This window comes from Astatotilapia calliptera, chromosome 1, assembly GCF_964374335.1.
Source record: "Astatotilapia calliptera chromosome 1, fAstCal68.1, whole genome shotgun sequence".
Classification (NCBI taxonomy): domain Eukaryota; kingdom Metazoa; phylum Chordata; class Actinopteri; order Cichliformes; family Cichlidae; genus Astatotilapia; species Astatotilapia calliptera.
In genome coordinates this window covers 9,809,783-9,836,914 of record NC_137422.1, presented here as the reverse complement: position 1 = coordinate 9,836,914, position 27,132 = coordinate 9,809,783, and the positions used below count along the sequence as shown (strand labels likewise).

Below are 27,132 nucleotides of genomic sequence, written 5' to 3'. Positions count from 1 at the left end.
AATATCCCTGAAGAGGGTGGACCTTAGTTTCTAAATGCGCAGTTTATCTACTTCAGGTTCTCCCTGCTTGTGGAGGTTACATTCAGGGAGGAATGGAGGAAGATGCAGAGGTTGTTCTTTGATGTGCATAAACCTGTCAGTAACTGATCTTTTAATTTATGCTGAAATTTACACTGTTCCAAAAAATAGTAATGTCAAAGTATCTTACTGTATATTTTACAGTTTTGTACTGTCTTTCTAGAATATCATGAAATTTACATAAGTAGACTGATTTTACATGTCAAAGGTAAAATAACATAACATCATTGTACATATAGTAAAACACAATTTACTTGTTTTTTTAAATATATTTTTTGGTACATATGCATATTTAGATTGTAAAAATACATTCAGAAATGTATCATAATTTCACAAATATTTGTCTGTTATGTGAGAGAATTATCTGTTAAATCCAAATGTAATACTATGGAAAAATATATAAAATGATCAAAAATTAATGAGAATAATCAATAATTAAAGGAGTATTTGAATTATAATTGTGCTGAAAATGTCATGTCATCTAGGTCTGATTCAATAATTCAGAGGTAACAAGTGAAAATATAATTAATAGGAATAAAAACTAAAAAAAACATATAAAACATTGCACGGCCACGCTGTGCTAATTATACCCATACAGAAAAGAAATAGTAAAAACTTATATGTGATTACTCATGAAAGTGGCCACTTTCGCATTACTTTCAACTGTTAACTGTATATTTCTGTACATTTACGTATTATGATTCATATTGCCACATTCATTGACCTTGTTTATAGGAAATTTCATTGTTTGATCATGTTAAAATGTTCCTAAGGCAGAATCCCATGTAAAATTAGCACAACAAACTCTATTTTCATTACTGAAAATAACTGTATTTTTATGAGGAAGTTGTTTTCTGTTATTTTATGGTAGTATTTTGGCGCCCCAGCTGCCGGAATATTACCGTTTTTTTAAGATGTTTTTTGTAACAGTGTAGCATATGCAAGCTGCACAAGTGTAACTTAAGATTTCTTAGAAACACGGGAAGGAAACAGCATTGAATACTAACATAGTTCCTTCTTAATTCTTAATTAGATGATCAAGCTGTGTTGCATAGGACCACAAAGACTTTTTATCTGCCCTGTTTTTTGACTGCAAAAAACAGGCTGTAATGGGGCTGTGGTGTGATTTAACACCGCTTTTCTGAGTGTTACATCATAAAATTGTTATTGCTCTAAATTACAGCATCATTGGATCTACATAAAGTGAGAAGCAAAATGAATTGCTTTTACAACATTTTTTTTACTTATTGTAATGGGAAGGGTATCTTTTGGGGCAGATTTGAGAGGCTGAAAAACACTATACTATACTATAGTATAGTGTTTTTCACTATACTATAGTTGTGATTTGGCGCTATATAAATAAAATTGAATTGAATTGAACTATACTATACTATACTTTGTAACGGCAGTTTGCTCCGAGTCTTGCAGACCTTAAATGTCTCAATAAACAATTGCACCGAAGAGTACACACTGTCATTTCAGTTAGTTCTCTTTGTCCCAGAACCCTAGGTTTTATTTTTTATTTCAGTTCACCAAAAAAATTTTCTTCTCACCAAGATTTAGAATACAGTTTAGTGTTAATCAGCTATAATAACATTAAACACCATTGTAGAAAAGCAACATAAGGCAATATATTTTGCGTAACATTCAATCAGAGATGAATGAATGCAAATTGTCTTACAGAAATAACGAGACAAATAAAAGGAATAGTGAATCTTTTTTTTTCAGATTAAAAGATGGACTTAATATGAAAATAGCAAATTAAATGTGTTTTTTTTAAAGTAAACCGTTAATTTACTATCATATGCAAAATGCATGCAAAATCCAAAATCCACTTCCTGTAAAAACATAACAGCTAAGTACCTCTTTAGATTGAATAATAAAAAGAGAAACGTAATATCAGCTGTCACTGAAAGGCGTGTAGTCCTTAATTTTTGCATAAATTTAAGCCTTAGTGCCTTTTCTGTTTCATTTTTTGGCTGCTGGTTGGTCCCATAGGGAGGCAGTCCCTTTCAGTTTGCTATAAAATAAAGAAAGAAAATTACTATTGACGCCTTTTAAAACAATATCAAGCTTTGTGCAATCCTATTCGGCTTTTCTGGAAATTCACTTCCGCAATATTAACTTTAATATCCCGCTGCTTTTCAGATGAATAAACTACTGTCTCTTTAATCAGAAACTGTGAAGTTTTATTGTTCTTTTTTTAAGTTTTTGCCTCTCACATGTCTCTTTGACAGAATAGTAATGATCAGCTCAAGTAGTGTGAACAACTGTTACAAGTATACTTGTTAGTCACATACAGGTGTTCTCGCTTGAGTAGTCCAGCCTCTTAAAAATAATTTTTAAAAAAGCAGGAGTGTCCACACTGTACGAAGCCACTGCCTTTTGTGTAATACTTCAGTCTTCTTATCTTTTAATTGCTGGTTTGCCAAAGTTTGCATGTAAAGCAAGCTTGTGAAAACGTGTTGTTTAAAGCTTTCTGTTGCATCCCCCTTCAAGTGTTAATTGTGTTCTCGCTTCAGGCGTGCATTGTTAGTTGTAGTGCTTCCAAGTGAAAATGAGGGGGACTGGAAGCCAAAGAGACTGGAGGTGATGAAGGCTGATAAAGACCTTTATGGCCACTTGTGGCAGTGGCACAGATGTTGCACCTGTTACAGAGCAGGCGGCAGCAGGTCAGGTCAAGTGAAGTGCTTATTAACTGGTTCACTCTATTATGTGAATATGAACTCTTTGGAAACATGGTGTTTAATTAATTCTACAGAGAATCTTTCATATCCTGCACTTCAAACCAGTATCCTTCATGTGCGCACATGAGGCACGAAGAATTCAGTGGGGAAGTGCTGGTCACATGCAGTAAAATCTGTCAAGGGCAAAAAATAATTTTGATAGCTGGAATTAACGCTAAATCATTTAATTCCAAGACATGGAATTAAATGAAAAACATGATTCATGTATGCAAACGATTGTCTCATTACTTAGCACTTGACAGTAAAAGCAGCATGCCAAGCTATTTTAGTTACAGTAACTGTGGACCCCCAGATGTGTACACATGTGCTGTAAAAACAGTAAACAGGAGGTGATAAATAATTATCTCAGCCAAAACATCTCTCAAACTCATGTTTTCCACTGTTTTCTTAGTAAAATTACGAAAGTAAACAAAGTACCTACACAAGCCTCAGGTGACTGTTGCTGACCCTGATGCATGATACAGATATGGATAAGATCTCTGTTAAGAGCAGCAGTAACTAAACTTCCTTCCCAAATTCCTGCCTGAGGTAATTTGGTGGTATTGTGGCGGACCACCAGGTGGCTCCACTCACACCCAAGTTGAACGGAAGTGTTGGGGTGGAGATTTTGGTGCTCAATATATGTGAAGTTCTGAGAGTCAGTTAATAAAGTTGGAGTGAGACACAGAGACCTCTCCTGTCGTTATTACATACCTCCACAGTATATAAATAAAATGGAATTGAACCGAATTACTCCTGTACCTATTCTCATCTATGATGTGAATTTCCAGCTCCACCACATCTCACAGGTGCTCTATAGGACTGAGATCAGTTGACTTTGGATTCGTGTACACCGATCTTACTGTCATGTTTCCAGTTTGAGATGATTTGAACTTTATGACATAGCATTTTATTCTGCTTGAATCAGTCATCCATCAGAAGAAGGGCGCATTGTAGTCATAGTGTGCCAATAAAACAGCCTTACATCATTACAACACTAGCACTAGCTAGAACAGCTGATACAAGGGGATTGGATCCATGCTTTTATGTTATTTAGGCCAAATTCTGACCCTTCCATCTGAATATAGCTGAAATCAAGACTCATGAGACCACACAGCCATTTCCAAGCTTCTGTTGTCCAGATTTAGTGAACTGTAGCCTCAGTGTCCTGTTCTTAGCTGACAGTAGTGGCACAGGTGTCGTGCTCTTATGCCTGTTCTGTAGCCCATCTGCCTCAAGGTTCGATGTGCTCTTCTGTGTGCCTTGTAGTGAGTGGTTATTTGAGTTGCTGTTATCCTCCCATCAGCTCAAAGCAGACTAGTCATTCACCTCTGATTTCTGGCATCAACGAGGCATTTTCACCTAGTGATCTGCAGCTCACTGAATATTTTCTCTTGTTTGGACCATTCTCTGTAAAACCTCAGGGTGGCTGCGGAGGAGAGATTCCAGTACAGCTGCAATTTTAGAAATATTCAGACCAGTCTGTTTGGCACAAACAACCATGTTACATTTAAAGTATGTATACAAGGAAGCGCTCCTTTTGGCTGCTCCATTGTCACAAGGGATTGCCACAGCAGGTAGCCGAGTATGTTTGATTTGGCAGAGTTTTACGACAGATGCCTTCCTGATGCAACCCCAAAAGAGATAAACTGATAGGAGTTTTTTTGTGCACTATTGTGTTCTGCATTAAAAGTCAGGAAATGAAATCTCTCATTTATGTAAGTATTCAAGCTCTTTATTCAGTACTTTGTAGAAGCTCCTTTGGCAGTAATTACAGGTTTAAGACTCAACAAGCTTTGCACACCTGGATTTGTGCAGCTCATCCCATTCTTTCTGGCAGTTTCTCTCATGGTCTGTGGATGGGTAGTGTCTGTAATAACAGCATCGGGTCTTTTAGCTGATGCTATGTGAGGGTTTTAAGTCTGAGTTTTTACTGGGCCAGTCACAGTCACCAAGCATTTGGTCACAGGGGATTGTCTGAGTCACTGGTTCTCTTTCTATAACTGTGGGGTATTTACCTTACAATATAAAGTGCCTTCAGACAACGAATGTGAACTGGTGCTGTGGAAGTTAATTGAACTGAAGTGAGCTGAAATGAATGCGGTGAAATGGGATAAAATATAGACAAGTATTTGAATGCCTAAACTCTGTCCAATCAGTTCAAAGTAGCACAGAAGCACTCTAATCAAGTTGTAGACACATCTCAAGGATAATTAAAGCAAACAGGATGCACCTGACCATAGTTTGGAGACAGTAATGGGTCTGAATACATTTGCAGATAAAAATTTCAGTTTTTGTTTTTCATAAAAAGGTTCTAAAACTAGGGTTTTAAGTTTTCAAGTTGCCACTGTGAATTATTAAGTCCAGCAATGTTTTATCGGTTTAATACTGAATCAGCCATACCATCAAGTGTTTAATAAATGAGACTGCACTCATCTTCCTTTTGTTTAATCAGGATCAGTTTGTTTGATCATATGTACAGCATGTCAAAATGGCATAGCATTTAATTGGTATGTAGATTTATATATTAAATAACCCAAATAACAAACAGGCACATTTTAATCCAACTGGACACTGAACCCTAGCTTTGCATGTGCACTTGGCAGGAAACAAAACCACAGAGAGATGCAGAAAAGAAAAGGGAGATGCAATGTGTATGTATACAAATGTCAAAATGTCAAAGCATGTAATCCTTTCAAAAGGTGATGAGGTCTTTGGTTAGAGCTTGGCATGGCTCCACACTCTAACACAAGAAAAGTGCTTACTCCAGGTTCTGGAGGTGAACACTGTGTTCTGATCCCACTTCCCCCTTTGCTCACTCTCCGTCTTCTGTGCATTCACTCATCTGCTCTCTCTAGCTGTGAGGGGATTATTTTGGTATCATGCATATGGATTTACAGTAGCACTGTACAGTATATCCTGAGTGGCACTGTCCCCTTTCTTTAATGTAAAGTAAGTATTCCATGAACGATTTTAGTGGTTAATGAATAAACCATTAGTACAATTCTCTACAGATCACTCCCCAGTCTCCCCAGTGATACTTTCACTTTTGGATTAGAGCCACATTATAAAAGCATGGATGTGCCAAAACTTAACACAGCAGGTTAAAAAACCCAGTTAAATAACAGCAAAGAATTGTTAATGTCATCTGAGAGTGGTGATACATTTCTATCACAAGATTTAGATTCTGAATATTCAGAAAATTGTGAATATTCTGAATATTGTGTAATTTTTGCTGCCATACAGCAACATCAGGAAGAAGGAACACGAGAAGCTTGAGAAGTACTAAGGGCTCAGAGAAGAGGTAGAGAAGATGTGGAGGGTGAAGGTAACAGTGGTCCCAGTGGGAATCGGAGCACTAGGTGCGGTGACTCCCAAGCTAGGCGAGTGGCTCCAGCAGATCCCGGGAACAACATCGGAGATCTCTGTCCAGAAGAGCGCAGTCCTAGGAACAGCTAAGATACTGCGCAGGACCCTCAAGCTCCCAGGCCTCTGGTAGAGGACCCGAGCTTGAAGGATAGACCACCCGCAGAGGTGAGAGGGGAATTATTTATTTTTATCTAGTATTATTACTTACCACTTTAGTTTCCCATGGCGGCATATGGTGCTGTTTAGTTAAAACTGCTTCTGCCTGTCAAAAGTAGTGTCTGGGAGACACACACCATTTAGTTTAGCAAATATCCTAGCAATGGGAGCAAGATCTCACTCACACAACTCAAACAGTGAATGAAACAGCACACAAACTGCCAGAGTCCAGATTCTTATGAATTGTAACTTGTGTAGTGTTCTTTTAAGAAAATCATTCGTCATGCATTACATATTACATAAAATTTTTCAAATAACCATCCAGACAGTGTTCATATTATTTTAGAGACCAACACTTAACCCTTATTATTGTGTGTGTGTGTTTTCTTTACCTTTGAGGTTTTCATTCATAGTGGGTCCTCTTCACAAAACTTCCCCAATGAAACTACATTTTATCGGATATTCTATGGATTCCTGCATAGCCTTTTAAAAATTCTGTCCGCCGTCTGTCCTCCCACCACTCATCTGTCTTCTTCCACTTACAGCAGCTGTTGCTAGGCAACAACTCATGGCTGCATTAGAAAATTAATATTTACATAAAAAACAGTATTCAGCAGTGAGTGAATAGGCTATTAGATGTTGCATCGTGGAGTAATTTAGGTGAATTTCAATGTGTGGTGCAAAAACATTTTTCAGTGTAAGTGCAATTTGATTACCCCAAACCTAAATGGCAATCTATGGCAAGTGGAAGTTACTGGGGCATATGGTGCGACTGTAGTCACATGTTAAGGAGCAATGTGTGCTTCTCTGGTAGCTAAAACTGAAAGATTAGAGCATAAAGTTTTCATAATTCAAGTCATATTTTTTTATTTCCCTACAGATAATGAGGCATTGTAATAATAATAATAACAATAGTAGTAATAATAAAAATAACAATACAAATTTAAATGGTGAAAGCAGAGGTCACATATTTTCAAGCAAATACTGTTTGTACTGGTTGTCAAATAATAAAAATAATTGCCAGATCTGCATTAGAGATTGAACTGCAAAAAACAGCTGATTCAGCCAGTCTGGTCCTTTTACAGCCTAAGAAGAAGGGCAACACAATTTTCATCTCGCTAATATTTGACATCTGGTGTGAGGTTTTATCACCTTCTTCGTCTTTTCTTCTCTAATCTTTTGTTCTCCAGCCCACCTCTTGTTTTCACTGTGCACCAAAACCTCCAGCTCGCAGCTCTTCCTCTTCCTCCCCGTGGTTCTGGGAGTTTTCTTTCTGGCGGCCATGTTGGACCTAAGAGGACAGTCTCGAAGGTCTTATGCCTGAACATAGCTGCCTGCCAGGCTTTGAATAGATTTTTGAGATTCTGCAGATTTCTTTTAAGTCTCGACAAGGCAGCCATTTCTCAAATGTTTTAATTCATCTAACAGAAGGTGTTCAAGGATTCCCAGGCAGTGCCAGCCTGACTATTTCACATTTCTAGCGTAAGTCATTAAAAAGTATAGGCAGCTTTGCTTTTGTCATCAAGGGCAAATGATAAAATCATCCTTGGTATCTAAAGTTGACCTGTTATGCTTATTTTGATCCACATTTTAATTCCGCAACTCTAAATAGTTTCTTTGTGTAATTCAGTTTTACACTATTCTAATGTGTGTAAGCTCTTCTCCTTTAAAGCAGTCCTTCCTCTGAGTGAACATACTTCTAATTGGTTGCCTGTGGCAAACAGAAGGTTTGAAAGCAGCTGTACTCATAGTCAGAGCTGGGAGCATGAGATGACCATATTAAGGTCATGTCAGTTTCCCTGGCATCAGTGATAGCCAGCTATAGACAACAAAAAACTCTATCTTTAAATATGGAAGGTTGAAGAATACACTAATGCAAGCAAAAGGACTCGTGTCTTACACACGTGTCTTTGCAGCTTCTGCAATTCAGCAGAATACAACTGTGCACAGTTTTTCATTCTGCTGTTAACCTTGCATACGGTGCACAGGTACACCGTTTACTGAACCAATAGTCTGGCATTTATCAAGTACATGTAAGAGCGGGGGTGCTAATCGATAATTCATTTTGGCTTTGCCTTCATAGCATTATAAACAACTGGGACAATCTGGTGGTTGGCACCGCTAGATTAACACTCTTACATTAGAAGTGCTGGAGTGAAGCAGCAGCTTGTCATTTGAACGGCTGAACAGTCAGGTGGTCTGCTGCCAGCTCATCAAAGCACGGAAAAGGGCAGAGGATATCGCTGCCTCTGCCAGTCGCCTCTGCCAAAGCAGGTAACCACCTGTTTAGCACAAGTCACTTCTGGTGCATCTGAGCTCACAGCAGCCACCGGTGAGGCAGCAGTCATACTCTTCCACCAACTGTGTAAGGCTCTTAAAACCACAAACATACAGCCCTGAGCATTTGCCAAAACACACGCCTAACCCTGTGAGTAACAACTGTTAATTAATCAGATAATTCTACTCAGTGAAATGTCAGACATGGTCATAAATTCCTGTGAAAATGCACCAGGGCCCAAAGCAATCAGATCACCTATTTTAACCAATCAACACAAAATCTCCAAATACTAAGTTGACACTGATATGAAAGGAAAAGAGAGAAGCTGTAAAATCACATTTGAAAGCTTCAACCAGAGGAAGCCTTTCTTTTTTTCCTTACAGATAAAGGTAAACCTTATTCAGCACTACAGCTCTCTGCTCTCAGCTTTCATAGAGCTCTCTGTAGCTTTTTCTATATAATAACCTAGATACACACTGCACTAGTACAGCTGTGCCTGTGCTGCTTGAAACCATGCCAAAGCTGCAACACCAGCAAAATGATACACACACACACACACACACACACACACACACACACACACACACACACACACACACACACACACACACTTCAGTCTTAAATGTACATCTACTCGATGTGTTTATATATAATTGGGTACATGGCTCTCTGATTTGTCAGCACAACATGTGAGGTCTTACTGCAGTGTGTCCTCCACATAATGTGTCAATCTCGTCATGTGTGACTTGCTTCCAATTTGTCATCACCAATTAGCGAGGCCAAGTTCCTTCTACTCCCTCACAGAAAGAATGAAATATCCAAGATACCGCAGCACATGATCTTCAACGGGATATGCTGCAATTCTTTTGGTGCTTTACAGTTGAGAAGTCATATATAAAGACATTTATTATGATTATTATTTAATCAGATAATAAGTGACCTTGTTCGATTTTCATCAGGCTTTTTTGTTTGTTAGTTTTTTGTTAGTTTTTTGCAGAAGCAACCACACAGACCACTAAAGATTAAGGAAAACAGATGTCTTCTTCCAACCCAAAGGGCAATAATGGCTGACATCAGCATGCTGCTTTTAAGCTCTCCCTTGCTCCGTTTCTGGAACTGCAAAACATATTTTAGGTTTTCTGCCCACGTGAGTCGAACAGGCTTTGGAGAGTGTAACACTTTCAGGTGGAAACCACATGCCTCTGCTGCGTGAGCAAGTTTCCTGAAATCAACATTAGGATTCTTTGATTCATCGCTGGTTGTCTTGAGGAAGGCACTCCAGGACTGTGCTGCCAACACGCAACAGTTTCTTTTACCTTTAAATTTCACGCGAGGACTTTACATCCCTATACGCCTGGTGTAATAGAACAGATATGTTACCATAATCAGGTCTCTAACTTGTTTTTCTTCCATGTCTCTGCGGTATGTGTGATGACAGCAAACACATTCAGCAGTAACTGAATATCACAACAGCACATAAACGGTGTCTCTGCTGTAACATAAGCCTTTAAAGATAAAACGCTGTTACCTTTTAATGTGTTTTTTTTCTCCCTCTTGCTCAAGTATTTTTTCAGCAGTTTGCTTCTGTCAAACCTGGTAATAAATTATCCATTAACTAGCATATTAATCAAACCCAATAAAAAAGCATCTGGTACCTTAGGCATACACAATGCACAAGGCACACATACACTTTGAGGCCACATGACTATTTTCCTCTTTTCTCCCTCATAAAATCAGAAGATACTTGGCTGGCTCTGTTAGCCAGTCTGTGCAAACAAATGTCTGCAGCAACTTTGAGCACAAAAGCTGCCAAAACCATGTGAGACGCCAAGGAATTGCAAGGAATGACCATCGGTTCCTCAACATGCAATTCTAGCCCTTAGCATACATCTGCTTTCCATGGACTGTTAGTGGTGTGATAGCAAACCCTTAAAGCCATAGTTTTTCTCTCAAGTAGTACTCATTGAACATTTCCTGTTTAGTGGATAATTTATTGCGAAATAACAAATAACAAATAATAAAAAGCTGATAGCCGATAATACAATAACACATGGTTTGTGGTTCAGCCACATTTTTTTTTTTTGTCGTAATTCTCAAAAGCATGTCTGATAGAACATATACGCACCAGTTTTAAACAATCCAGCCGTCGACACAAGCTGTGCATGGATCAAGTTTTGCTTGTCCTGCAGTATCTACCTATAAAGCACATCCAAGGCCCATCTTCACACTTAGACTTAGTTTTGCAGTGATTCTCTTTCAGGCTCTGGGCACTCCTAAAACATGGGTGACCTACACAACAATACTCTGCCTGCTTCCTGTTTAGACACACACAGAGCACCATGCTGCTGCTGCTGCTGCTGCTGCTCTGCTAACACGTCGCTCACACTTATCCTACTGTGTAGACGCGCTTTAGGCATCTGAGACTCCAGCGCAGTGCAGAAGTTATCCTATAAGAGGATTTTTGTCCGAGCCACACCTTTCAGGCTGTGCATTCAACCTTTCCTCTTGTCTCTCCAACTGCCTTTCATAAGTGTAACAGGTGTTATTAGATGCTTGATTATGGACAACAGCAGTCAAGTGGGAAACCATCTGTTTCACAGCTTGCTGGTGGTCTGTTTAACCTGGCTCTCTTGTCTCTTAGAGCTAGACTCCCTCAACACCTCAGCAGAGCTTTTCTTAAAGGAAATGCTTCCACCTTTAAGCAAACAGCCCAAAGAATCCGAGTCCGGGAGTCATGTGTCTTTTAAGCAAAATCATTTACATTTTAAATAAAAAGAGAGAAAAAGAAACTAATATGGCGCACATTTTGGCTGCTGTAAAGTACTGTTGACTTCATGTTGTCTTTAGATCAATGTCCAAGTAACTGTGGTTGCTTTTTTTAAGGTCATGGCATGGTTTCTGTGTATGTTAAGGTCAATGCCATGAAAATTTCAGAATTTTCTATTGGTGAGAGTAAATCTGAGAGTCTTTGGTGAGAGTCTTTCTAGGTTGTTGCAGTATCAGTTTCCCGGTTTAGTTATAGTTAAGTTTAGTCACTGTGCTTCTGCCTTGTTTAGCCTCTATGTCATCAGCCGTAATAAAGGCTCGCTTTCAGTTTAAATTCACTCCCGTCTCCTCACCTGTGTTCGCACCTGGGTCCACCACACACACACCACCGCACGGCCTGTCTCCACAGACCGTGACAGTACGACGCGACCATGCCAGACCCAGCGACACAAGAGAAGGAGATCATCCAGACAGTGGAGTCGCTATGCAGCAAATGGCTGCAGAGAGGAGGAACGGGAAGAGTTTCTCGTCTTCACTCTCCAACTCCGCCAGCAACAGCAGCTGCCCTGTGTGCGTGCTTTGTCACCAGAGCCATGCTGTTGCGCTGTTTACCCACTGCCTCGCGAGCCAGAAGCAGTCAGAGTCGGAACAGTGAGGCTCACCGCCGACACACCATCGGCTCACGCTTCATCGGCTTCCGCATCTTCGCCACCGTCTGACTGCACAATGCGGCGCACGGAAATGTCAGATGCAATAGACTTTGGTGAGGAAGAGCGGCAGCAGGTGTTACGGACATATAGGGAGGAAGAGCTCTGTTAGAAGCCCTGGCTCATCTCTGAGGAGGAGCTCTCGGCAGCCGCCCCGCCTCAGACCTGCTGCCCACCCTCACCGCCTCGATCGGACTACTCGTCTCCTGCTTCCTATCTGGCATGGATGTGGTCGGAGGACGAGGAGCCGGCCGCCACAGAGATCCAAGTTTCGTCCACGATCGCTTCAAAAGGGAAGTGACGTTCACGTCGCCGTCGCGCGTCGCTACGGCATGTCTCGCCCTCCACAGTGCGACAGGAAGATGCTGTGGAGATCATGGAATTGGATCTTGTGGAGCGGCAGTGAGCCACATGTGCTCAGCTAGAGAAGGAGCTCCGGTGGAAGCCGCGGCTCACTCCTAACTATGAGGAGATTTTCCACAGTACACGCCTGGCTCTTGGGGGCCCCCGGAGTTGCCAGGAGCTCCCACCTACTGCTCCGCCAACACTCACCTCCCCAGCCTCTGCGACGCTGCAAGAGGCTCCACCGTCTACTTCAACGAGGTCCACAGCCAAGAAAAAGCGGCGTTCGCGTCGCCGTCACACCGCCCAACACTCGGAGGTGAGTGAAGGTGTTCTGTCACCCCAAGTTACCTCTGAGTGGAAGGAGTGTGAAGTAAATACAGACTTAGCTGGAGATATGGCTAGTAATGAACTATTAACCAAGCCACAGTCTAGAGACATTTCTTCTCAGTCAATCATGAATAATTCACTCAATCTTGTAGGGACCTCAGAATCTACACATAGACTGAAAGAGACTTCCACTGATTCTCATGTTAATAGTGTGAGTAGTGGGATGGAGGTGTTTCCTTTTGTGTCTTTTACCATGTCTGAGGTTACATCCAAGTCTAAACTATCTGTGGCAAATGTCTTCCTTCCTGAGTCGGCTCAGCTCCTCCACCAGTCACTTAATGAAGGTAATGATAGTATAACTCAGTCACTGGTGAAGGTCATGTCTGAAGACCATGTTCAAAATAAAGGTTCAAATGTACCAGAGCTGACCGGCTCCCAAGCCACACCCTTCTTTGATGGGCCAACAGGTGTGTCTCTGTCTGAGCCGGACCTCAAGAAATGTGTTTTCTCACCTCCGGGGCCCTCTGAAGCCACAGTAAGCAAGGATATTGCAGAGTTGGCGAATCATGAATTAAAGTGTGACATGACTAGTGATCCTGTTTTCCCTGCTACTCTTGTGTTTAATGAACTGAAAACGGTGAATGCCGATCATGAACTCACGTTAATCCGTCAAGATGAAAACATAAATGCAGATCATGGTAACCTGGACTGTGTAACGTCACAACATGAATTCTGTCTTCCTGAAGGTAATAAACAGGGTGATTTTGAACTGTTTTGCTCCAGCACCATTACCTCCAATCAGGAGATGGAGGCTGAGATCAGGGTTAATGTGACACCATTTTCTCCTGTCTCTGTGAACTCATCACTAGATAAGATTTTGACCTTGAACAATGGTGTTACCACTCACTCACAGCCTGAAGTGTCACCTGCTCCACTCCATATAGTTATCACTCTGAAGCCACAGATCACTGCGGGTGTGGGTTCAAGCAAATGTGTCTGGCCAACATATCACAGTCATGCTATTAACATGCCATTAGTTAGATCCATACCTGAGTATTTAATGTTTGTCCAGGAGCCTCACCCTAATGGTCTTGTCTTGTTTTTTTGAGTCAGGTGGTAATTCTTGTTTTTCGTATGGCTGAACCAGCCCCTCTGAGCCTTACACTGCCATTGATTAGGTCCAACAAGCTTATGTTGACTCCTCCTGTGACTACAGAGACTGGGCCATTTGCCTTTAAGCCAATTAAAACTGATGCAGACTCTGAGAACCTAAAGACTGCTGGCTCAGAACTGGTGGTCATTAACACTGCTCACTTCATGGACTCCTGTGCTAAGATAGTAAGCACTATGGACTGTTTTTCACCTGCTCTCTCTCTGTGTGGACTTATGCCTCAATAGCCTGTTTTTCCTTAGCCTTTACCGCAGTTAGCAGCTCTGCTCCCTGCCCAGGTGGCAGCTCTGCTCCTGGTCCAGCCAGGGGCCTCCATAACTGTTCATCCTGCGTCTGCTGCTGGATGCCCGGGTGTGCCTACCCGGCACCCTGCAGCAGCCACACCACTTCACGTCATGTCAGCTGGGGGGCCCGAGGAGCCCGTCCAGCCTCCTTCTGTTCCACCACCTGCGGCTTCGGCTTCTCCTGGTCCAGCTTCGGCTTCTGCTTCAGCTTCGCCTGGTTCAGCTTCAGCTTCTGCTTCAGCTTCGCCTGGTCCAGCTTCGGCTGCAGCTTCGGCTTCGGCTTTGCCTGCTCCAGCTTCGGCTTCTGCTTCAGCTTCGCCTGGTCCAGCCTCTGCTTCTGCGTCGGCCTCGTCTGGTCCTGCAGCTGCCACGCCGCCGCCCATGCCACGTTCTGCACCTCGGAATCGCCGGCCACTTTCCGGGCCACCAGCTGGACGTCATCGCCGTCGAGGTCGGCCCCCAGAACTGTTTCCCCGTCACCGCCGTTGCCGTCCGCACGATCGGCCCCCTGAAATGCTTTCCCCTTGGCTCCTGTACTGTCGGGACCGGGGTCGGCCCCCTGAACTATGTTTCTGGACTCTATTCCCTGCAACCCATGGTTGTTCTTGGCCCGCCTGTTTTGTTTTGAATGGTTTCCAGGGCCCCTGTGCTTTTCATGGACATTTTGTGTTGGACTATTTTCTGAGTTCCTGTGCTAGACATTTTGGTTTTGTTCCGAGAAACAACACAGTGAGCACAGGAGGTCAACAAAAAATCAGCAAAAGACAAAAGGGACCCTCACACTGTGCCGAAAGAAAACGAGTGCGCGTGAGATAACACGAGCCTTCAGCCTGACTACTTTATCAAAGACATAACAATATGCTGCTAATGTTAGATAAACCTTGTTCCCAAACACCAGCTCTGACAAGTTATTCTCACTCTGAATTTTAATGGAAGTGATTTGTTTGTTATGTACAGTGCATCTACAAATATTCACGGTGCTTCACTTGTTCCACCTTTTTTCATGTTGGGGCCTTATTCCAAAATATATAAATTTCATTTTCACCTTGAATTTCTACACATAATATCCCATAATGACAAAGGGAAAAACGATTTCTTGAGATTCTTGCAAATTTTTAAAAAATAATATGCATAAGTATTCACAACCTTTGCCATTATGCTCAAAATTGAGCTCAGGTCCACCCTGTTTCTGCTGATCAGCTTCATCATCAGATGTTTCTGCAACTTGATTGGAACCTACCTGTGGTAAATTCATTGACTGACCATGAATTGGAAAAGCACACACCTGTCTGTATAAGGTCCTATAACTGACAGTATCAGTGCACAAAGCAAGCCATGAAATCCAAGGAATTGTCTGTAGACCACTGAGATAGGATTGTATCAAGGCACAGGGAAGGGTGCAGAAACGTTGTGCAGCATTGAAAGACCCAATGAACTCAGTGGTCTCATCATCTGTGAATGACTCAGGACCAGGACTCTTCCTAGAGCTGACTGCCTGGACAATCTGAGCAGTCAGAGTAGAAGGGCTTTAATCAGGGAAGCGCCATGGTCCCTCTCACAGAGCTCCAGCATTTCTGGTTGGAGAGAGGAGAACCTTCCAGAAGGACAGCTTTTCTGTTTAAACAGGCCTTCTGTTGATTATTTATTTAAAATTGATCAATTGTTTTATCTTAAATTACTTGTTAATCTTACTGTATTACATTTAAACTTTTGTATTGTCTATACTGTCTATTTTGGTACCTAACTTTCTGTTTATTTTAGCCTTTTGTGTACAGCGCTTTGTGACTGCCTGTCTATGTAAAGCACTTAATAAATAAACTTACTTCCTTACTGCATTAATTTCTTTTGAACTCCACAAATCAGGTCTGTATGGTAGAGTGATCAAACAGAAGCCAATCCTCAATAAAAGGCAATGAAAGCCCATCTGGAGTTTGCCAAAAGGCACCTTAAGAACTTTTAGAACCATGAGAAATTTCCCTGGTCTGATGAAGAATATACCATAAAGAATACCAGGCACCCCCTCATCAACTAGCCAATACCATCACTACAGTGAAGCATGGTGGTGGCCACATCATGCTGTGGAGATGTTTTTCAGAAGCAGGAACTGCGAGAGACAGGGTGGAGGTAAAATCCATGAACGCATGCACAGACATCCTTGATGATAACCTGCTCCAGAGCACTGTGGACACTGTCATAACAGAGGAGTGGCTTCGGCAACTGAATGCCTTTGAGATGCCCATCCAGATCCCAAACTTGAACCTGATTAAACATCTCTGGAGAGATCTGAAAATGTCTGGTCACCTACCCTCCCCATCCAAGGTGATGGAGCTTGAGGAGTTCTATGAAAGAGAATGGGAGAAATTGCCCAAAAAATAGGTGCACCAGGTTTGTAACATCCCACTCAAAAAGACTTCAGGCTGTAACTGCTGACAAAGGTGCTTTAACAACATATTGAGGCCGTGGATACTTTAAAAACATTTCATTTGCAAGAATTTAAAGTAAACCTTTTTCCTTTGTCATTATGATGTATTGAGTTTGGAATTTTGAGGTGAAAAATGAATTTGGTCCTTTGTGGAATGAGGCTGTAACATGCTAAAATGTATAACGTGAAGAGAAACACTTTCCAGATGCACTGTATTCTTTCTGTGAACTGAATTTAAATAGATAAAAACATTGTTTCTTCATTACCACAAAATCTGTTTTTGCACAACCTCACAAAAATGAAACACTTATGCAGCATGCTCTAGAAGAATGCAGTGAGCCCACTTCACAAAACTGGCTGTTTATCATAAAAAATATCTCCTGAGAAATAAAAATAATTTCATTTGTGGAGCTAAAGCAATTACAAATGTCAGACATACCAGTTTTGCCCTTCTTCCTCTCCCCCTCTATGTAATCTTATGGTAACTGGTCTCAGTTTGTTACGGGTCAATGGGCACATGACGTGAGACAGCTTTCACACAAACTCTGCAGCAGAAAATGTGTGAACACTTTCCCTCAGGCAATAAAAAATAAATGATCACTTGTTTAAAGATGTCCTGGCTCAGAGGAGAATGGAAAGCCAAAGTGAAACTGGAACTTGGGTTCATAATCAAAAGGAAAAGAAAAATGCCATTATAATCAAAACTTTAATAGTGGACTGGTCATGCAACACAGAGCACCTGTATAAAAAAGCCCAAAGCCGACTGTACTTCCTCAGGAGGTTGAGGTCTTTTAACATCTGCAGGAAGCTCCTGAGGATGTTTTACCAGTCGGTGGTTGCTGGAGTACTTTTCTATGCTGTGGTGTGCTGGGGGAGCAGCACAGCAAAGAAGGACTCATCCAGGCTGGAGAAACTGATCAGGAGGGCTAGCTCTGTGGTCGGCATGAAGCTGGACACTCTGGTGACAGTGGCAGAGAAAAGGACATTAAAGAAACTGATGGACATTATGGACAATGCCAGACATCCTCTGCACACGGCCATTAACAACCAGAAGAGTCTGTTCAGTGACAGGTTGCTTCTCCCAAAGACAAGAACTAACAGACTTAAAAACTCCTTTGTCCCACACGCCATCAGACTGTTTAACTCCTCCCTGGAGGGGAGAGGGAGGGGAAACAGGAGGACAAAGGAGGGGGGAACAACTAAGCTGTAGTGCCTCTTCACCCCACTGTGCAATACCTTTTGTGCAATACTTTTGTAAATAGTCAACGGTGCAATAGACTCAATACTTGAAATGTGCAATTCACTTGTATTTTTATTTTTATTCCTATTTATTCTATTTATCCCCTTCGTATATTTTATTTATATTGTCTCTGTATTTATATATATATATGTGTGTGTGTGTGTGTGTGTGTGTGTGTATTATATATATATATATATATATATATATATATATATATATATATATATATATATATATATATATATATATATATATAATATTCTGTAACTCTGTAACTTCTGTCGGTGCTGTGCTTTTTTGGAAATCGAATTTCCCAGAGGAACCCACCCGAGGGATTAATAAAGTTCTATCTGATACTTGCTTATCTCTCCCTATTCAACAGTGTAAAAGTTATGTTTAGGCCATTTGTCAAACCATTATGTTTTACCATAACTAAACAGTACTATTAATCATTTATTTTAAAAAGAAATGTCAGTGTTTAAAAGAACCATGACCTAGATACCCATAACCTTTATACCATCAACATATATGGTTATACCTCCTTGGAAAGAAAGGAGTAGTTAAGTCGTCTTCTATTATAATTGAGAGATTAGGATGAAGGTGAAGATGTTTTTAGGAAAGCACTGATTATAACTGTTGAGCTCTCTTTACATTCTTTTTTACATTCTGTAAAAAGGGATAAAAAAAAATTCAAGGGAAAATGAAGATAGCGTCGGACCATTATGATCCACTAGAACAACTCGAATATTTCTTGGAATTAGAGCTGGCAGATTGAACGCATTTTTCTAAAACAACAACAACTACAACAACAACAAAAAATACTCTCTAATTAGGTGTGTTGATGTTGGCAGTAATAGTGGTGATGAATGCTGTCTCAAATGTCAGTCTAATATCCAAAATCCAGAAGTATTTAACTGTGCTAAGCACTGGTGAGTGCAAAAGCTACAGTGCGACTCACATCTATTTCACACTCATTGAACCGTTTAGTGATGGATGGGGACATTGTCATATTTGAAGAGAACATTCCATCTGAAAGATTTAATCATAAGCATCAGGTAATCACCCAGAACAACTCTGCATTGATTTGCAGTTAACATTTCCCCTAAGGCCCCAGGTACACGGGACTAAAGACTATTTGGCGACTGCCTGGTTACCACTGGTTTCAAGGGAAACATTTGCATTCCTTGACCAGCAAGTAGTTGCTTGAGGTTGTTTCCTGTTGCTTGGTGAAATCAGCTGCCTTTGCACCTAAAATCTCCTCGGAATTGTTTTGGTTGCTAACAGATTCCTGTGGTCAGCCATACTTTTACTTGGCCAGGCAACGATTGGCTTCTTCTGGTTGGCATGGCACTTTTTCAAGTTTCACTACTGCTAAGTTAGTCAGCAAGTGTTGGCAGACCAGCTGGTATCGTCCATGCAGGCTATGAGTGAACATGGCAATCTGTTAGCAATCAAAGCAACTGCAAAGAGAATTTTGGTGCAGTACCTTATTTGCAACCAATTTCCCATTGCAAAGGTGGAAAAACTACTCACCAACCCAACAGGGAGTACACATACACAAGTCACTAAATGGTTTCTAGGTCTCTATGAAGCCTAAGGTGGACAAGTTGTCTCAGTAACCAAATCAAAATGCGTCCTTGCAGGATAACAAAGCCACTGGATCCTCTGACAGCAGGTGTCAAAGATGTGGGATTTTTATAATTGGCTATCCTATTATGTCAATATCACCTTGAAGAAGAAAAACATTTCTTATGATATTTATCAAGCACTGAAAGAAAGATTAAAGTGACCATTAAGGATCGATTATAATGTGGCTCCTCAAGACATGCCTGGATTAATTAACCACCAAGGAGTATGTTGGTGCTTAATGAACCTAGAGGGGCCTTGGTGTCTCATATTTAATTAACTTATTTACCTGTGTCCCATGGCAAAGCATGGTCACACTGAGGCAACCTTGGGTGTGTGTATGTGTGTGTGTGTTTTTTCCTTTTATCTGCAAGCTGTTCTGTGCATTACGCACACTAGTTGTGTGGCTGTGCATTTACTTTTTCTGTATTTACCACAGCTATCTTCAACATCTAAGGCTGGACTATTGACTACAAAACAGAAGGTTCTTAAAAAAACCAAAACAAATAAAACCAAAGGCTATCCTTGAAAGCATAGTGAGGTTTTCCAGGATTTTCTTTCACTCAAAGTGTTTTTGTAAATGCTCTTCAACAGACTGTCAATTTTAGAAGACCGTGAATGCACCACACACACATCACCAGCAAGAGGGGAGCAGTCCTCCTCGTTAAGCTCAACGTACTGAATCTCCCCTAATTTTGGACAAAGAGCTCAGCCAAGTGTGGTGAAAAATAAAGCCCTGTTTTCACAGCATGTGTATTCTGTTTTTTAAACCACACTTCAATTAATGATCATCTGTTTCACTGTTTTTGAAAAAAAAAAAGAAAAAGTAATGGCCTTCATACAGTATACATAACCTGGAAATTAATGGGGTCACTTTTCAGTTTCAGAACTGGATTTGAAATCATTTCACTGTATCTGAGTGTTTCACCTCAATAAATTAATCATTAGGTGAATGAATCAATTATAATCTCAGAAAAGACATTCTAGCTTTCGAGATGAATCGTACAAGCCTGTCTGAATGACTCCTGCACCACAACGTGAGCAGCCATATCAGAAGCACTTTGTGAATGAAATGGAGCAATCCCAAAGGCAGTTGTGACTGTAAGCCATTTTGTGCTATTTGTGGGTGTCATAATGACAAGCGGTCTCTTCACTGAATTGTTGTAATTTTTCACACCAACCACGATTGTTTCTGGTGGAGATTTGGTTTAACGGATTTGACATTAAATACATTTTAAAGTGCCAGTGAGAGTAGCGCAGGCTATTGTTAGCGTATTCTTCTGACTCTCTAAGGTTCTGTGAGATCCTTTATTCACCACATTGAGTCAGCAGAGAGAGCAGGAATAGCCTATTGCGCTATTGGTTAAGGAATTCTCAGATTTGACAGCGTGAATCAAATGATTCTGTCAGACAGATGGGATGATTCATATTAGATAAAAGAATCCAAAAGGCTATGTATAATGCAGAAAAAGCACTTCCTTTTAAACAGATCCCCTTCCATCCTCTGACCTCATAAAATAAGCTACAGTACTTTTTAGTTTTGGGGGGTTTTTTTTCTCCAGCGCATTCTTGTCAGTTCAGACTTCTTTGAGCTGCTTAGCAATCGCTTTTGTTCGAGTCTTTCTTTACATGTGTTCATGTGCAAATGGGACAAAGACAGCAAAAATGGTGACAAGATGTCTGGTAATAATATATCCATGGAATCTATTGAAAAAAAAAAGAATTGCAATTTTTATTTGTATTCATGTACAGTATGAACTACAATCTCATGTATCAATAATTGAACATCATCCTCAGGGAAATTAGTTGGACTCCTTACAAGCACAGTCTCTTGTTATTTTTTTCTTTTGTCTTTTTTGTCATTTTTTTAAACAATCGAAGCACATGTAAAATTATGATCTGATTTTTTTTTCTTTTTTGCAATGTGTTTTTGAAAATATTTTTTTTTCCTTTTGTAGAAATTTAACCGTGTGATGAATACTCTCTCTGAAAATGAGAGAGAATGTCCCCAACATATAAGTATCCCTCCCCATACATGGACAGTTGGCAGAATAACACACAAGAATTGGAATCACCTTGGCTAAGGATTTTGCACAAAAATCAAGCTCACTCTGCTGGTATTTCAAGTCCAACATTCTGCATTCAGTCCTAAATCCATTCTGGCTTTCAAGGATCTTCAATCTTACACTGTCCAACTAAAGTAAATACCAATACAGAGACATTCCATTCATTCTGAATAACTCACAACCCTCGACCCAAGTATATATATAAAAAAAAATCTGAACCTTGTTTTTTTCACTGTAGCCAGCGTCAACATTGAATCATTAAGCCACCAAAAGCATTGAAAAGGAATTGAGCACTGAAAAAAAATGAAACAGTGGAAAGGGAAAGAATGGTTCACTCACTGGCATTACCAATCAATAAATTCCAACCCTGACGGGGAACAAGTTACTGATTCTCTCTCATAACCAAGTCTTTAAATGCATATTTTCCGTCATGTTTGTTATTCGCCATCTAACTGCTATTGTAGAAAACAAAAGAATTCATTTAGAGAGAGCGAGAGCGGGAGAGGTTTCTGAATATTCAGCACTCCGTTCCCCTCATACTTCTAGCAGACCTCACAGAGATGAAAGCTAAAAAGGCAAGCGGAACTGCCTGGACAGCTATATTGTCAACTGTTTTTTTTTTTTTTGGTTACATCATGTGACGATTTACACTAAATAACTCAAACGCAGAGACATCATGTGTGGGTCATATCCCGTCCAGAGCCATCTGTAAATATAAGACTACGTTTCATTTTGCCAGTTTTGTCGATGATTAGATGTATTTGTGAAGTGGCCAGTGGGACACATTAAAATATGCTTGTTGCACAGACACCAAAGCGAAAGGCATATCTACCTCCTCTTACTTTCTGTACAAGGTCACTGTTTCCATGGCGACAGGCTGATGGCTAGTTTTTCCTCCTTATTTCTTATCTATTTTTTCACTCCTCTCTCTTCATATCTGCAATATCTCTGTTTGAAGACCCCTCGTGACCATTATAGGTCTGACTCCCTCTACCCAACTGCTGTTCTTCACTTTTCAATTCTACCTTCCCCTTTCCTTAAGCCTTCTCCGTTGAAAGACTAAATGAAAAAACGGAGCGTAAACAGACTACAGGAGAGACAATGTTTTGATGGTCTATAAATGATGCATCATCAAAGAGAGTGTGTGTGTTTGTTTTCCTCGAAGAAAAAAAGCCGAGTGGGGGTCGCTTCAATATCAAAGGCCTCTACCCCCTGTTAGATGTTGGGTAAAGGGAAAGTGAAAAAGTCTCGTGCTGTTTCCTTATCAGCTTTCCTCTGTTAGCCTGCAAATGAACTGCTGATACAGATTAATGAGCTATAACCCATCTCCCCTTATTTTGTTGCAGGTTCCTAGCTGCTTCACTGACTATGTTAGCTCCGTCTGCTTTAGTCTGACAGGGTCACACTACATTACAAAGCAGCCTCATTTGCCTCTTTATCTGTTCTAACAGATGGACTATCAGCGCCTGAGCTTGTGTGACCCTGGGGTGATGGCAAGGTAATGCGACACTGAGTGGACGTAGATCATTACTGGGTTAACAGGGAGGCTACAGACCACAGCCTTATGCTTCCCGTCATTTTCCTAAGCAATATTCTGCCATCGTGCGGCACATGCCGGTAGATAAAGCGAGACAAATGAGACATGGCGAGGGGTGAGGAACGTGCCCGAGCTACGCGACAGCAAGACAAAGAAGCAAGAGGACATGGAGGAGAAGAAAGTGAGGAGAAAGAAGACAGAGGGTAAAACGGCAACATGGAGAATTCATGGGGGTATGAAGAGGGAGGGGGAGGTGAAGGCGGAAAAAAAAGACAGTCAAGGTAAAGCGTCAAGAGTGTAAAGAAAAAGTAGGAGGAGGAGTGGGAGCAAGACCTTAATCTTAATTAAAGTGAAGGATATATGGCTGTTGTTTAGAAGCCACAGGGGAAATGCACATTTACTCATTTGGCAGCTTTGCTCCTCAGGCACGCTGGCTTCGCTGTGATATCATCCAGAGCCGTGCCATTAAAAGATCTAATTTTGTGTTGAGTGACAGCTAGAATAGCATGGCGAGGAAAAGAAAAAGTCATTTTATGTTTTCACGTTTCATAAACTTCCTTCAAATTGGAACTGGTGTGCTGCACTACTAAATAAATGCTTGTAAATACTTGGGCATTGTCCTTCAATAAACCGTGTTATCAGATAAAATGTAAGTAGTGAATGAAGAGCATTGCATTAGAGTTTAAGGCCAATGGAAATAGTGAATGCTGCATTTGATACCTTTCAGTTTCCGTTTTAGCAAACCATTCTTTCCCTTGTGCGGTATTACACAGAGAGATAGAGAGAGAGAGAGAAATAAAGTGAGCTAAAAAGCTATCACAAATTGTTTTTCTTCATTTAGCCACTAGACATATTTTTAATAAATAATCTTTGTTTTTGTAAAGACACTTTTTAAAGTTTCATATGTCGTCCCTTTGCCAAATGCTGACTAATCGCCATAATTGACATCAACTCTGTGAAGTCAATGGCATTCAATTTCTTTTATCTTTGCGTTTTGGTCCATTGTACTCCAAGTGTGTAACGGCTGATGCTGGACATTTAGTCAAATTTAAAATCAGATTTGGGTCTCTTGTACATTGTCTTTTGAGCAAGCTTGAATCAGTAAAGGTTCCTGTGTGGCTGAGCTGTGTATGGTACTGAGCATAGGAGGATGGTGATAAGAGCTCTTGTAGGTGTTGTAGTGGTTGTAGTGCTCCAGAGGGGGCAGCGATAGGTGTCTCTCCATGGCAGCAACACCTGCCAGCTCTTCTTCAACGGTAATGACCTCCATGGAGGAGGCAGGGCCATCGGGATCCTGCTGGTTGTGTTGCTTCCTCATCTTGTAGAAAATAACCAGCAGAACAGCAGCCATGAGTGTGATGGCCACGAAGCAGCCAATGATAATCTTAGTGGTTTTCATCACCTCATCCAGGGATCCCTCTCCCTCCGGATCAAGAACTGGAATGGTGTAAGTCCGCTCTGTGGTCCTTGTGGAAACAGGAGTACCTTTTGTTGTTGAGGAAGACACCCAGCCAAATGGGGGAAGTGGTGTTTGGCTATCCTCCCCCATCATGTCAGTGGTCTCAACTGTGACTGTGGTAAAATAGGTCACCCCACTGCTGTCCAAAGAAGTGACATTAAGCACAGCGGAGGCAGAAATGTTGCCTGCTGTGTTGCTAACCATACAGGTGTAAGTCCCAGTGTCCTGCATTGTGACGCTAGTAAAGTTCAGCGTCCCATCATTGAGGACAGACAAACGCACTTTGTAGGCCCCGTGAGTCACCAGTGAGCCGTTTGGTGTGAGCCAGCTGATGGAGGTCACCGAGCTTGTACGACATTTAAGCTCTGCACCCATGCCTTCGGTCACATTCAAGTCACTGGGTGGCTCCACAATAACAGGGACATCACACTGAAAGTAGCTGTGGTCCAGTTCTCCAATGTAGCGACCTTTCAACGCTGAGGGAGTATGGCAACGTGCACAGCAGCTGGTATTGGCTGGTACAGTTTCCTTCAGCCACCAGCTGAGCCACAGAATATCACAGTTGCAATTCCAAGGATTGTGATGGAGGTGGACCCGCTCTAAGCGATGTAACGGTGTGAAGAGGTCATGGGGTAGAAATGTAAGATTGTTATGAGCCAGGTTGAGCTCTACCAGTGACTGAAGATCGTCAAAGGAATTCCTCTCAATAGTTTGAATCTGGGCATGCATCATCCACAGCTTCTGGAGGTTCACTAGCCCTGTAAATGAACTGGGCTTTATAACAGAAAGCTGGTTACCTGACATTTCTAGCTCTTCAAGCCTTACCAAAGGTAAGATATTGGGGATCTCTTTGAGATTGCACATTCCCAGGTTCAGGTAGCGGAGATTGCTCAAGTCCTTGAAAGCCCCGTCAGAAATATAGGAGAGACGTTTGAGCTCACCTAGATCCAGCCTTCGAAGCGAGGGGACCCGGTTGAAGGCATAAGATGGTATACTTTCGATGGGGTTGTTTCTTAGCCACAATTCTTTCAGCTTGGACAAGTACTCGAATGCTCCATTGGGGATTGTCGTGAGCCGATTATCAAAGAGCTCCAAGGTGTTGAGGCTGGCCAGCCCATTGAAGGCGCCAATTTCAATGCTGCGGATGTGGTTCTTGCTCAGTTGTAGGATCTCCAGATGGCGCAGATGTTTAAAACTGTCCACCTTGATTACCTGAATGAGGTTATCCTGGAGGTTCAGGTAGCGAGTGTTGGTAGAAATGCCATCTGGAACATCCCTTAGACTGCGGCGCGTGCATATGACTTTGCTGAACTGGTTACTGCATGAGCAGACGGAAGGACAGGTCTGAGCACGAACCAGCCCAGCCACCACCAGGATCTGAAGGGCCAAAAGCAGCACAAAGAGGGGGTTGGATAGTGCCCCCTTCAGCCTACGACCTCTCATTGTCTGGCGCTGGAGGGAAGAGATCATTGTGTTCAGCATTCATAGTTCATCCGCTGTTTGTGTTCTCTGTAACGAGAAGAAGCAAAAAAGAATAACATTAAGTACCAGGAAAAGTAGCCGGCAATACATTGCACATGTTGTTATCATGTATGAAGGCAAACCCAATATCTTTGTATATTTAGACTGTTTGGTCACATGAAATAAATGGCACAAAGGTGGAACTTCAAGCTCTGAGAAATTGTAATAGGCATTTGTTTTTCATTCTTTTTTGGCATTTGGACTGAATTGTTGAATAAATTTATACAGTACATTGTGCAGAGAATAATGAAACAACAAGATCAAGAATTCAAAGCCTAAATTAATTGTCAGTATTACTCATTTGTGTATTGAAACACAAGTATTTTTTTAGCTCCTTAACTCTGGACTGTCCCAGATTTTCAAGCTTCACAGAAGCCGACACATCTACACAGGAGACTGAAAATGGAAAATGAGAACTTAGTATCTGCATCCCATCAGAGCCCGACCTGCAAATTTCTTGTAAGCCCCCTTCTCATTGGCATCATAAGACAGAAATTATTTAATAGAATAAAAAGCCTTAGTCATAAAAATTTCAAAAGAAGTGCAATCCACTGGAGTCATTTTTTTTTTCAGTGGAAGACAAGTCAGTAACACCAAGGCATTATGCTCAGTGAATATGGCACGGCACTGTCAAACACACTATATGAACGACAGTTAAAATTACTTTCTGTCCAAAACACTACTAAAAAAAGGTATGTAAAAAAAATCAATTTCTTCTTGGTTAAAAATGTGCTATAGGTTATATGATACGCAGCAGGTTTCATTTAATTTAATTTTGTTTTTACTCCAAAGCTTGAAAATGATCTTTAAGTAAGGCTTTAAAAAAGTGTTACACAATTACTACTTTTTCTTCATTTAAAGCAGCGTTCCAGCCCTGTTTACATTTTATTATGATCCAATGTATGGCTCAAGAGTGTGAAGAGGTCTTATACTGTCATTAAATAACTATAGCAAAATTTCTTACATCCAAAATCAAATGACTAACAAGAAACTCGTTACTCTGCTATCTTTGATTAGATTAAATTGGATTATATTAATCCAGTCACCCAATAGA

At 41.1% G+C, this 27,132-nt stretch overlaps 1 protein-coding gene across 1 annotated transcript in view; it reads right to left on the bottom strand.

The window, feature by feature from the left end:
* Positions 1-21,202: 21,202 nt before the first annotated feature.
* lrrc4cb (leucine rich repeat containing 4C, genome duplicate b) overlaps positions 21,203-27,132 on the bottom strand; it is a 48,198-nt gene continuing 42,268 nt past the window's right edge. Inside the window, exon 2 of the mRNA XM_026160870.2 lies at positions 21,203-26,066. Coding sequence (XP_026016655.1) covers positions 24,153-26,039 — 1,887 coding nt within the window. The 5' untranslated portion in view covers positions 26,040-26,066 and the 3' untranslated portion in view covers positions 21,203-24,152. The remainder of the gene's footprint in view (positions 26,067-27,132) is intronic.